General features: G+C 41.2%; 1 protein-coding gene across 2 annotated transcripts in view; it reads right to left on the bottom strand.

The window, feature by feature from the left end:
• Positions 1-13,064, bottom strand: part of PDZD2 (PDZ domain containing 2) — a 454,029-nt gene that overhangs the window by 110,762 nt on the left and 330,203 nt on the right. For both annotated transcript variants that reach the window (XM_082251798.1, XM_082251799.1), the window contains exons 10-13: positions 12,790-12,863; positions 8,175-8,394; positions 5,243-5,360; positions 466-598 (exon numbers count right to left, since the gene is read on the bottom strand). In XM_082251798.1, coding sequence (XP_082107924.1) covers positions 466-598; positions 5,243-5,360; positions 8,175-8,394; positions 12,790-12,863 — 545 coding nt within the window. The remainder of the gene's footprint in view (positions 1-465; positions 599-5,242; positions 5,361-8,174; positions 8,395-12,789; positions 12,864-13,064) is intronic.

Raw genomic sequence — 13,064 nt, forward strand, 5'->3', positions numbered from 1 at the left:
CAAACATAGGTAGCAGAAAACAAATTGGCCAAAATTTTTTAAAAAAATTGGTTTTTACATCTTTTTTGGGGGGAATTTCATATAAAAAAATGTTAAATATTGTTATTTTTTCAAAATAAACGCTCTTTTTTTGTTTATAGCGCAAAAAGTAAAAATCGCACAGGTGATCAAATACCACCAAAAGAAAGCTCTGTTTGTGTGAAAAAAAGGACGTAAATTTCGTTTGGGTACGGCGTCGCACGACCGCGCAATTGTCAGTTGAAGTCGCACAGCGCCGAATCGCAAAAAGTGGCCTGGACGGAAGACAGCAAAATCCTCCGGTGGTAAAGTGGTTAAAGTAAAAAAAAAAAAAAACCTTAAAAGGCTTTAGAATCACTTCAAGTTCTTTGCCTGGAGTTCAGCTTTTTGTGATTTAATGCATACATTTTTAAAAGGACTTCAAAGTACAGTTTTGCAGAACCTCACCTTTGGGTTTGGATGTCGGCTGATTATTAAGCTCACAGGTCCTGGTCCACACTCACTTAATATGGCGTATGCCTCACTTAATGCGGCATGGCGAAGACTCACAGAGTCCGCTTCCAGGATCTGATCTCCACGGCTACAATTAGAAAGAAATGTGAAACCGATATTATAAAAGGGAACTCCAGCCAACAAAAATTAACAGAAAACACTCATACTCTGGAACTGTCAACTGATCCCATAAACCCCGGGATATACCCAAGTATACTGGAAAGTCAGGAGATACCTCTGATGTATTGTAGGTAGGGGGTATGTAGCGAAGCTAAATTTCTCCAGAAAGGAAAAGAGGTTCATCATCTACTGTCACTAGCAAAAAAAAAAAAAGACTCAAAGTGGTGTAGGGTTATGGGAGAGGCACCCCAGGGGAGCATGTCCTCAAAAGCTGCCCAGTGTCCAATTACCTGAAGGTACAAAACTATAATCCATGGTGTATGAATAAATTGCCTGTGTCCTCTACTGTGCGATTAAAATAACAAAATTCTGCATATTCATATTAGGTACTCTCAGGTTGCGCTCTATGTTCCTTTCTGATGTATACCGGTCTATTCTTATTTTCCGGTTTGTGTACAGAACTCAATAGATAAAGTTAGGATTCAAACACACAGCTGAACGAATTTCAGGAGTGACCCTCCCCCACTCCCCCTTGATGTATGCTCTTGTTTTTATAGAGCCATTCAAAATCTTGATCAAAGACAAAGTCTGAAGGCAAACAGCTTGGGATGTGCAATCAAGCTAAAAATATTTTTTTAGTTTTGAACAGAATGGTAAAGGGTAAGAACCCTCCACCAGGGTTATTACTGCCACCTGCCTCCCCTATTGTGGAGATTTCCCCTCATTTCCTGGTGTTTGATACAAAGTGGAACAGGAGTTGACATGAAATGCCTTCTCAAAAAAAACGGTAAAGGAACACAAGGGGGGCACCAACTGAGTGTGGTATTAAAACAGAAATTAATTAAAAAGCCAAATTAAAAGGCATTGCCTTTCTCCTTTTACATGCGAGTTGCCCATTGGCTTTTCACTTAGTATTTTAATACTGCACTTAGCTTGGCGCCCCCTTGTATTCCTTTTCCAGATTGACAGAATTTGCTTCACTTTATGGGGCTTCTGCCTCTTCCTGCTATGAAAGCCCTGGACTATTTTGAGTTTTAATTCAAATGGAGTTTTTAAAGAGGTTGTAAACCACCCTGTAATGTTTGTACCTATAGGTAAGCCTCAGTGCTTTAAGTGGCCCAAAAGAGGTGCCGATACTTATTATAGCCTTTAAATTTTGTCGCCCCCCCCCCCCTCCCACCCCACTTCAGGGTCCCCACAGAGCACCCCCCCTGGCCTGGGCTGGGACTCCGGAGCAGGGGGACTCACTGGTGGTGACTGGTCTGGCTCTGGAGTGGGAAATATTCTTGGGGGGGGGGGGCAATTGAGGGTGCAGATGTCCAAAATGAGTGTACTGGTATGCTAAGGTGCATGGAGAGGTGGCGGTATGCTAAAGAGCCATATTTGGAAGTGGCGGTACTGAGTACCAGTGCATACCGGCCCACTTAAAGCACTGGTAAGCCTATAATAAAGGCTTACCTATAGGTACTGTAAATATCTCCTAAACGAGCACAGTTTTGGAGATATTTACTGTATACTGCGCCGATGACGTCATCGGTGCCTGCACTCTGAAGGAACAGCCGCCCGTTCCGTTTCTTCAGAACCCTGTGCCGTGACCGGCGGCTCCCACACACATGCGTGGGAATGACGTCACTTGGCTCTGGCCAGCAGCCCAGCTGGAGACCCAGAAGGAAGAGAGCGAAGATGGATGCGGCCTCCAGCGGGGACAACTAGGGCTTTGTTTGGAGGTAAGGGTCACAAAAAGTGCTACTATGCGATGTATACTAGCACATTATGCCTTCACTTTCCAGGTAAGAAAGAAAAAAAAACCTATAGACTTTACTTTCTCTTTAACTTTGTGTATTGGGGTAGTACACACCTTCTCCTGTGCCATTTAGATCTATTGCATATTCTCCTCAAAAGAAATGCAGTCAGCATTGTTTTTTTTTTTGTTTGTTTTTTAGCAGAGAGGCAAACAGCTCCCTACTGCGCATGCGCAAGGCATGTCAGCACTGTGGGACTGGTCCTGCAGCCTGACAGAAAAAAGGGACCTGCCCCCACAAAACAAGACAAATTTGTTAAGTGGAAGGAATAGGATGAGTGGTACTTTCACTTTTAAGGGAAGGTCCGCTTTATTTAGAATCACTTCAGTACAGGCCTTGGCACAGATTCCTTTGTGGGTGTAAAATTCCAATATTGCGGCATTTTATCATTCCACCCTGCTGAGATCAAAAATCAGTTTAATCCCATATTGATATTAGCAGTTCATATCTCAGCGTGCTGTGTTTAACGATGTCTTTCATGGTGTTTGATACAACGGTATAAATAAATCAAGATTAAATCACAGCATGACTTGTAAGTGAAGGAAATTAAACTGTATAATGACTTACCTTCTGGTACTTAATACAGAAAAACAAACAGGCACACTTCACACTGAACAGTGTCATTATACAGAGACATCTGGAACGGGTCACCATATACACCATCCCGATGGTCTTAAAAGGATTTCCCCTCCATTATGAGAACCACATTTTCTCTAAAAAGGTTTCTTTCACAAGAACTGTTGTTTTAATCTTAAGTGACTTTGCTACAATCTTCGAATAAAGTGAGAAAACATAGCGGATTCACATGGGAGGACTACATCAAATGGGCTAATAAATATTAATACATTTCCTGAAACAGAGATACAATGGGGGTTGATTTACTAAAACTAGAGAGTGCAAAATCTGGTGCAGCTCTGCACAGAAACCAATCGGCTTCCAGATTTTTTTAATTGAACAAGCTGAAGTTGGAAGCGGATTGGCTACCATGCACAGCTGCATAAGATTTTGCACTCTCCAGTTTAAGCCCCCATTCACATTCGGGCGATTGGACATGTCAAATCGCAGCCTACTGCTGGCAACGGCACCGCCCACTGATTTCCAAAATAGTTCCTGCACTACTTTTGGGGCGATTTCATTAGACATCTATACATGAACCTGCACAGATGTCTTTCAAATCGCCCCCGAATTCGCAATAAGATGCGGGTTTGAAATAGTGCGAGTTCAGATTTCAAACCCGTCTCCAATGTGAACGAAGGCTTAGTCTCGGTTCACACAAATGCGGTGCAAATCTGATGCAATTTCACAGTGCGATTTCTGTTGTGCCAGATGCAATTCTAATGCGAATTAATGTGATTTCTGAGGGAATTTGGCATATCTGGGGATAACATTTGCACAGTACCCTTTTATGAACCAAATCAAATTCGCACCCCAGATATGTTAACAGCCTTCATTGAAATCATGCTTTTTTAGATAAAATGCGAGTCTATGCTTATCCGAATTCTATGCGAATAAGATGTGATTCGAAAAGTGTGAACCGGCACTTAGTAGATCTCCCCCAAAGTATCGAACATAGGAGGCCATTGGTTTATGTTTATTCTATCTATAACACAGGAGGCCCTTGGTTTATGTTCATTTTATCTACACTAAATGTTAAGCAGACTTTCAATTATGCAGGTCCGGACTGGCAACCTAGAAAATGCGGCGTGAGCCAGAAGGGATTCTGATCGGAAAGCATAGGCCGGTTGAACTTAGTAGAGCAAAATACAGTATCTACGCCCTGTTCCCCTAAGTATAAAAAAGTAAAGTTGTCCTTTGGACTCGAAAGCTGGGTACACATGGGCAGAACGTTGGGAGACATTTGCCAGTTAAAAAAAAAAAATGGCCGACATTCGGCCCATGTGTATGTCGGATGTGCATGCTGGAATACCTGCAGCCGACCGACTCTCAACCAGTGATGGCAATCGCTAATCGGAGTGCTCTTGCGGAGGGGGGGGGGGGAATGTTGGGCATCCCCCTGTCAGAACACAATAGCTCAACGGGGGAGTTCGCTAGACTAACTTCTCATTATTAGTATAGCGGCTCCGGAAAAAAAAAAAAAAAACTAAAAGTGTGTACCAGGCTTACCTATCATTTTTACCTCATTGAGGAAGTATACTATCTACTATTGGGTTAATTAAGTTGACATTTAAATTAGGGCAATCCCCTACTAGCAGCAGAGAATGAGAAGGTCTAAAGCCAGTTTACTTGTATTGAAGTAGACTGATAAAAGGGGTCTTGAAAACCTCTTTACTAGTATACTTTCATGCAAAAAAGGTAGGGAATGTGGTCAAATTGGTTTGCTTGGTGAAATGGCCCATAGTCGTAGATATTAGGATGCCTTTAAATCCACTCTGTGAATTGGTTTAGAATTTAGATTTCCTCATCCCCAACTGTATATACTCAAACTTAACAGTTTATGCAAAGTTGGAGCAATGTTCTGTGTCTGGTAGGGTCAGCCAATCACTGGTATTTTTACAGTTGGTTATAGCGCCTCCCAACTAGACTGCTGCCCAGGACAGCCCATAGCGATTGGGGGTGTGTCCGTAATTACACTGCACACATCAGTTCTCCAGATTACGAAAATGAACATGAAAGCGGCTAGGCCACATTGCTAGCAGTTGATCCAAGTCTTATTTTCCAGCATCCATTCTTTAATTTTGAGGGATATTCCTATAATTTAAAGATCTAAATCTGAAAAATTACCTTCACTTCATGCTATGATGCCCTATTTTTGAAATTAGGATAAGTGTAACATTTTAAAGGGTGTGTACCTTAGTCTTCCATCCATCTTGGCGACAGATCCTGGAGCCAAGCTGTGGATGTAAATGCCGGGAGAGTTGTTTTCTAGAGCAAGGCAGCATACCCCAATGCCCAGACCAACACCAGGTTCTGTAAGGACAATACACACATAGATGAACACAATCCTCTTTTTCTCTTTAGCATGTGATGCAGTGTAAAATGCCTGATTCCCAGTACCTTGAACCGGTCACAAACCCAGTTAATTCAAACTAAGCACATATTAAAAACATTTTGGAGCATAGGTAAACACTTACACTCCTTGGACCTGCCTATTGGTCTTTAACACGATGGGCAGCCTTACTGGTCAATAAGGACTAGGAGTTGGGGCAAATCTTGATTTTTATAGTAAAAGTCAAGATTAAATTATAACTTCATTTACTTATATCTTTAGATATACCCATCAAATTAATATGATGTTTCACTAAAGAAAATTATGCTTATGCAATTTCCATTATATGCCTAATTTAAGTTGTCTGGACTTGTGCAAACTTTGTTTTTGTCTACATATTCCAGACAGTAAAATATTAACATAGAAGATGTAGCAATGTGTTCCAACACTCCTAGGGGCAGTTAAAAGAGAGAAGGTTAGACCCCTTAAAATTTACATTAGTTCTGCCGGTTCTTCTTCCTTCTGCCATTTACACAAAAATGGCCGTCTGACCCCTCCCCAATAATTCTCTTATTCATGGATAAGTTTCCCTCAGACTCCAATCAGCGTCTGCTTCATGTCCAATCCTACCCCCAAGATGCAGCCAAGATGTGTTCTGTGTGAGTCAGGTGTGCACTCGGACTGCAATTTTTGTTAATCACAGCAACAAGGGGGATATTTGGACCTAAACCAAAGAACACAGAAGCCACTCTGTACTCAATTGTCATCTCTGCAGTGTAGAATGATGGATATGGGCAACAAGAAGTTTTCACAAGACCCAATATGAGTATGGGGGAGGGGCTATTCTTGGAGTCTGTCCTCAGCCCCCCTTTACAGCACAGTCCCCCCCCCCCTTTAGATCAGTGTCCTCAGTTCCCCTTCACATCACAGCCCCCCTTTACATTACAGTCCCCTTTACATTAATGTAACAGGGACTGCTTTGTAAAGGGGGCAATGTAATGTAAAAGTGGGCTGCTATGTAAAGGGGACTGCTCTTTAAGGGGGACACTATAATGTAAAGGGGGGCTGTGATGTAAAAGGGACTGCACTGTATAGGGAGCATTGTGATATAAACGAGACTGCACTTTAAAGGGGCACAGCAATGATTACAGTGCAGTCCCCTTTATATTACAGTGCCCCTAGCAATTTCAGTGCCCCTGTAGTCTCTTCCCCCTTCCTCTCTAACAGCACACTTCCACATTCTAATGTCTGCCTCCCCTGCACAGGACTCCTACCTTTGGCAGGTCAGATGCTGTGATTAGTCCGTGTGTCCTCTACTGGCTCCCCGCCCACCCCAACAATGTCATCTTATTAGAAGAGCAGGGGGCGGGAGGAGCTCTCCGTTCTGATCTGCAGCTCCTCCCGCCCTCTGCCCTGCTGATTGGATGACATCCTCAACTGGGTGGGCGGAGGAGGCAGGAGAAGACAAACAGGCATGGCCGCACAGCAGGTGGTGAGCGGTTAGTGCTCATCTCCTGCTGTGCAGCCGGTCATCAACAGACCCGGTTGGGGAACCCTGGTTTACGAGGCTCTCTAAAATAGAGGAGATGATAGAACTAATTCATATCTCCCAATGAATACAGAAATTCACGCAATACATGGTCCTGCTTCACTCACTTTCTGGAACCACTGAACGCTTACAATCCTACTGATTCGCAGATGCCCTTATGATCCATGTGTTATTAGCAGACACCATCCTATCAAGGGCGGTTGGACAGGAATAGGGGAGCGGGTTAGGCTCCATGTACACGGGACGTTGTTAAAAGTCCCTTTGAATGCTGGAATTTTTAGACGTTTGAAACGTCCATTCGGTCGCGTTTGTACCCGCGTTTAGCGGGCGTTTAGCGGCGTTTGCGGACGTTTGCGTTTAGAAGCGTTCATAGAGGTCAAAAAAATTATTCCCCTTTAAAATGGAAAAACGCGAACGCTAAACGCGGGTCATCGCATTTAGACGCGTTCGGACGCGCTCAGACGCGTTCAGACGCGTTTGTGCGTTTGAAACGCCGGGAAACACACGTTCGAACGCAAATAATTGCGTTCTAAAAAAAAGTCCCTGGACGCAACTGCCTGCAAATGACTGTAAACGACCTGGTGTACATGGACAGATAAGATAAAATGTAGATGGGTTCAGGGGCTTCTGAAAAAAACGCCTAACTGCTCCTAAACGGCCATTTACAACGTCCTGTGTACATGGACCCTTAAGCCCCTGACCCACCTATACCCCGATCATACTTTTCCGTTAAGACCCTTCTCCTCCTCCTTTCTCTTCCTTTCCTCTTTTTTTTGCTCTTTTTTCTTTTCTTGTTCCAGTACGTGGGCTTTCTTGAACCCACAAGACACAAAATGTGGGGTTGAAATACCTCAGCTCTGGGATGCAGTTGTGCTATCAGGATTTGTCCTTGTTTGACATGTAATCTTGCCGTATAATTATTGTATTGTTTCTATGATTATACTCCATGGCTTTGATGATATTTATGATATTTCTTACTTGGACTGCTTATGACTGTCATGGACCTTCAACCACTGTTTGAGATGTCTAACATATGGATCTTTTTTTTTTTTTTTTTTTGCTTTTAATAAAAATGTTTGTGGGAAAAAAAAAAAAAAAATAATAATTAACGTTGATTAACCTAATGCCATGCCTAGCAATATGAAATCTGACAGAAATGTAAATTATAAATGTTCTCTAATGACTTGGCATGGCTTTAGACTCAAATTGAATTGGATTGGATACACCCATTTTGGTTATATTTTACCTTTGTTAAGAGATACTTCCATTACGACTCGGTCCTTAGGTCCAGGTCCTTTTCGGGGAGAGGAATCGCCATCCTCTGAGCCATGTAGGGATGGCCCAAAGCTCATGCTAGAGTTTGGGGAGCTTGAGCGACTAAGTAAAGTCGGGGTAGCACACGGTGTGAGGCTGGGACTACGCAGTCGCGTCCGTACGGTTAAAGTCACCACTCCTTTCCTGAGTTGCTGTCAAAGAAATATGATCAATAAGACTAAAGAAGGCAATCAGCTAATAAATCTGGTGCACTTGTAAATCTTGCCACACAATGTTGGATTTGACCTGTCTAGTAAAAATAAATTTGACAGTTCTGCAGAGTAATTGTCAATGTAATTGGGTTTTTAAATTGTAAATAACATACTGCACTACAGAGATGCTGGTGAACTGTCTTAATCTAAGAGGTAAAAACCTAAATATGGTCTTCTAACTCAAAATGTGAGAATTTGGTATGTTATAAGGAACATCTAGAAACTTTACTTGTATCTAAGTACTCTGAACAATGTACCTTTTATCTTGGCATTTTTCCTAATCAATAGCAGCGTCTCATTGCTGTATATCTGCAATGAGAGATCATCTAGGGCACTGCTAACTCTGCTATTCACATGAGATATGGAGTGAGAGATGGTGATGTCATTACTATGCTTTTCACGGTTCTTAAGTAGCCATCTCTGCTTCATCTATTCAGTGGATCTGTGCTTTCTCAACGTCTCCTGGTGCTGCTTGATTATTCCTCCATCAGTAATCAAAGGAGCAGCTCTGACGTGGAGAGGCGAGACCTTCTCCTCTACTAAGATGTCCATCTGCATGTACAGACACAATGCAGAACAAAAAGGTTGTACGGTGTTAGTTCATCTTTTCATTTTTTCTGAAAAGGTGAACTAACTCTTTAAGATTTGGTCTTCCTACACTTGCAGAACATGTACAATAGGTGGTTTCACTTAAAGCGTTATTAAACCCAAAATCAAAACATGTAATATACAGCATTTTAACCTCACCAATCATTAGATGTGGTGGCTACATTAGTTTTCTTGTTTTAGGCTTTGTTTTCACCTGGTGCTCTGGCCAGTAACACACCTCCTGTATTAGGGTGCCCCCACTCTAAGGAGCACAGGGGGCACCTTTGGAAAGCAGTATTTTCAGTCTGGGGGGAGGAGAAAGTTAGACGTACTTCGGATTTAGTTACACTACCAATCTGAAGCTGAACTCCAGCTCACACTTTATAGGCAGTTTTTTTTTCTTTTTGGGATAAAGGTTTTACATAAATAAAAGCTGATCATTGTAAGAACCTCTGTGAGTAGTAAATGGTTTGTCTCATTCTAGTAACTGCTACATCTGCAGGACAGCTTTCTTTTGAAAAACAACAAACTTACTGGCCAGATCACCAGGTAAAAATAAGGGAAAGAAAGCCTAAGGCCCCTTTCACAGATGGAGTCCGTCGGACGGACTCAGTTTTTCTCAACGGGGGAACGATCCCCCGCTGAGCAGGAGGATGACCGCTGTTCTCCGTGCTGTGTGCGGAGACACGCCTGTCAGGTCCCCATGCATCTCTATGGTGGAATCAGATGGGAACGAACCGTCTGTCCGTTCTCATCCAAACCCATCCGCTGGACGGATGGAAAATAGGGTTTCCATCCGTCCATATTTGACGGATCGGATGGGATCTCAGTGGACATGTCTACGCTGACATCCGATGCCCCATAGGAATGCATGGGGGGACCGTTCAGATCCGCCAAAAAAAACTGACAGGCGGATCTGAACGGTCCACTTGTGTGAAAGGGGCCTAAAAAAGAAGCCATTACATTGGATAGGTAAGCTGCAATATAATAAAGCGTTTGCTTTTGGATTTAAAAACGCTTTAAAGTAGACAGGAATTGCAAAGTTCAAATACGTGGCTGAATAGGGAAGGTCAGGGTTTTAATGCTCTATCCCTGCTGGATTTGCTCTGCCAATTTGTTTTAATGACTATTGTCAATGAGACAGAAAGTGGTGGGAAATCCAACATTTTACTTTTGTCACTGGAACAAGAGGTGATGATAAAGCCCCATCACTTCTTCAGCACAAGGCTGTACCATTTCACAAGTGAAGAAACAAGGACAACAGTACCTGCATTGGGACAGATTGCTATTAAGTCTTGTTCACCTAAAGGGACATTGGTCCTACAAAAAATGTAGGGCTCAGAAATGAAGCAAATATAATGTGCTTCGCATATTTATTACTCTATGATAAATATATCAGCGAGTGAAGATATATATTGATACAGAGCTCAAGGTATTAAAATCTCAACATTTTTGTATTCTTTCCTAAATGGAAGCATTGTGCCCTAAAATGTTTTTTTTTTTTTTTAAACTATCACTATATCTATCCAACTACTGATCCGAGATTGGTGGTGGCACCACAGTTAAATGGCAGCAATCATGCGCTTCCAGTGCCACTGTGTTTTAACCTGGCCATATATGGATCGAAATTTGGCCAGTTATGCCGGAACCGGCTAAATTTTGATCAATGTATAGCCATTCATCAACTTCTCATGAATCGGCTTGTTGGGAAATTTTGCTTCGAACACTGTATGCAGCCAATCTACTTCTCCCTCCACCTACAGAGAATGGTTTCCAATCGTCATAGTTTTATATGACATGATACCAACTTAAGAGCCTTTTTTGAAAAAGAAAGGCGGCCAACAAGATTATGTGACCCGATTTAAAGTAGAACTAAAAAGGCAAAACTAGATAGGGAAGGTTATAACTAGGGTTGCACAGATACCGATATCAGTGGCAATACTAAGCATTTGCATGAGTATAGGTGTATATATATTATATATTAATGCAAATGCACCGATACCTGAAATTGATACTTTCAAGCTTGGTTCTTTCAGCTGTCAGCGGATTCCCCCACAGACAGCTGAAAGGTAAAAAAAAGATAAAAAATCTGGCAATTATCAGTTTTTAAGGAGCAGGGCCGCAGCAGCCTTTTTTTTATTAAATGTTCCTCTGTTTAACCCCTTATTAGTCTTTAATTTACTCTAAACAGCCTTAATTAACTCCTTATTCTCCTTCATTTAATTATTATTTTACTGCTGATTTTGTTTTTGTTTACTTCTATTTTATAAACTATTAATAATTAAAATGCTTTTTTTGTTTGCTTTGCTTGTTAATATTTTTACACCTTTAACATATAAAAGTGCAAAAAAAAAAATGTATTTAATTTGTAAATAACTTTTTAATGCTTTGTACCATTGCTGACAGCTGAAGTGTAAACAAAACAGTTGTGGTAGGTATCGGTAATTGGTATCGGCGAGTACTAAAAAAAAAAGTATTGGTACTACTAAAAAAAAAAAAATGGTATCAGTGCATCCCTAGTTATAACCCTCAATTTTTATTTTGGATAGGGAGGGTTCTAACCCTCCAGTTTTTTCTTCATCGGTTTCCCATTGGGGAGATATCCTTTTACTTGCTGTGCCATGGCCAAAAGAGAAAATGAGAGGAAATCCTTCCAATTGAGGGAATTACCCAGGTGTCATCAGCACTAATGCCCCGATTTGAAGATTTCCCTGTTATTCCTGTTCTGGTGGCAACTAAAAATTTTGGATTTTCTTTTGCTCTCACTGTCAGTGATAATAGTAAACAGGACAAGTAGGGTGAATCTCCCTAACGTGGCCATGGACAGCAATAAAAACCTGACATGTTCTAATCCTCTCGACTGTCCAAAACTTTAAGGCTCCATTCACACCTGGGCGTTTTTGAGCGTTTTTCAGCTCCAAAAACGCTAAAAAAAAAAAACGTGCCAAAACAAGTAAAACCCCATTCATTTAAATGGCCCCTGTTCACATCTGAGCGTTTTAACGACTGAAGCAAAACGCCTGTAGCTGAAAAAAGTACATGAGCGTCTTTTTGGGCTGATTACCAGCGTTTTTGTTAGATGCCAATGCCTGCCTCCAAAAACGCCTGAAAAAAACGCCTCAAAAACGCGGTAAAAAACGCGCGGAAACCCTACGCTCAAAAGCGAATGCTGCCTAAAAAAGGGTTGACTTTAGTTATATTTTTAGAAGACAATTTATGGTACTTTTACCATAAATTATTTTAAGTGAAGGTTTTAATACACAGTCAGGAGATTCTCTGCTAATGATCTGAATGTAGTATTTTTTGCAAAGAATGATCATTTTAATATTCTTGTTGTAGCGGAGAACGCTAATTTTTCAAACACAGAGTTTAAATTAGTGTCATATGCGAGTATCAAATGACGTTCTGGTTTATGTAATGCTTGGCACATATATAAAGAAGAGATTAAAAGGGCACCAATATTTTCTTAAACGTGCCCTTATCTGGACCTGGTAAGAAGTAGAGATTAAAACCAGGACATTGATGGAGCTATATATAGCATGTCTGACTGGTAACCTTTATCCTAATCCCACCCATGTCACCTCCAACGGAAAGCTGCTAGGTAGAGACTGTGATAAGCTCTATCGCTGCTCATTCAAGATTCTGACAGACAGAGCAGTGGAAGGGCAAGAAAAGTGTTATCACTAAGAGGCCATTGTGTGCAGGATTACAGTGTATCTCTATGAAATAATCTGTCCTCCTTGATACCTTAAATGTATGAATCGCCTCCTGGTGGGTCAGTCCCTGTAATGATTCTCCATTGACTTCCAGAAGTTCATCTCCTGTGAAAAATACATGCATATCACAGTAGAGTCATTTGGACCATAAAGAGCACAGAAAAAACACCAGAGAGAGTATGTATATATATATATATATATATATATATATATATATATATATATATATATATATATATATATATATATATATATATATATATATATATTTTTTTTTTTAACAGACTCAAAAGACATTAACCATTT

This window comes from Pelophylax lessonae, assembly GCF_965119305.1.
Source record: "Pelophylax lessonae genome assembly, chromosome: 1".
NCBI classification, from domain to species: Eukaryota; Metazoa; Chordata; class Amphibia; order Anura; family Ranidae; genus Pelophylax; species Pelophylax lessonae.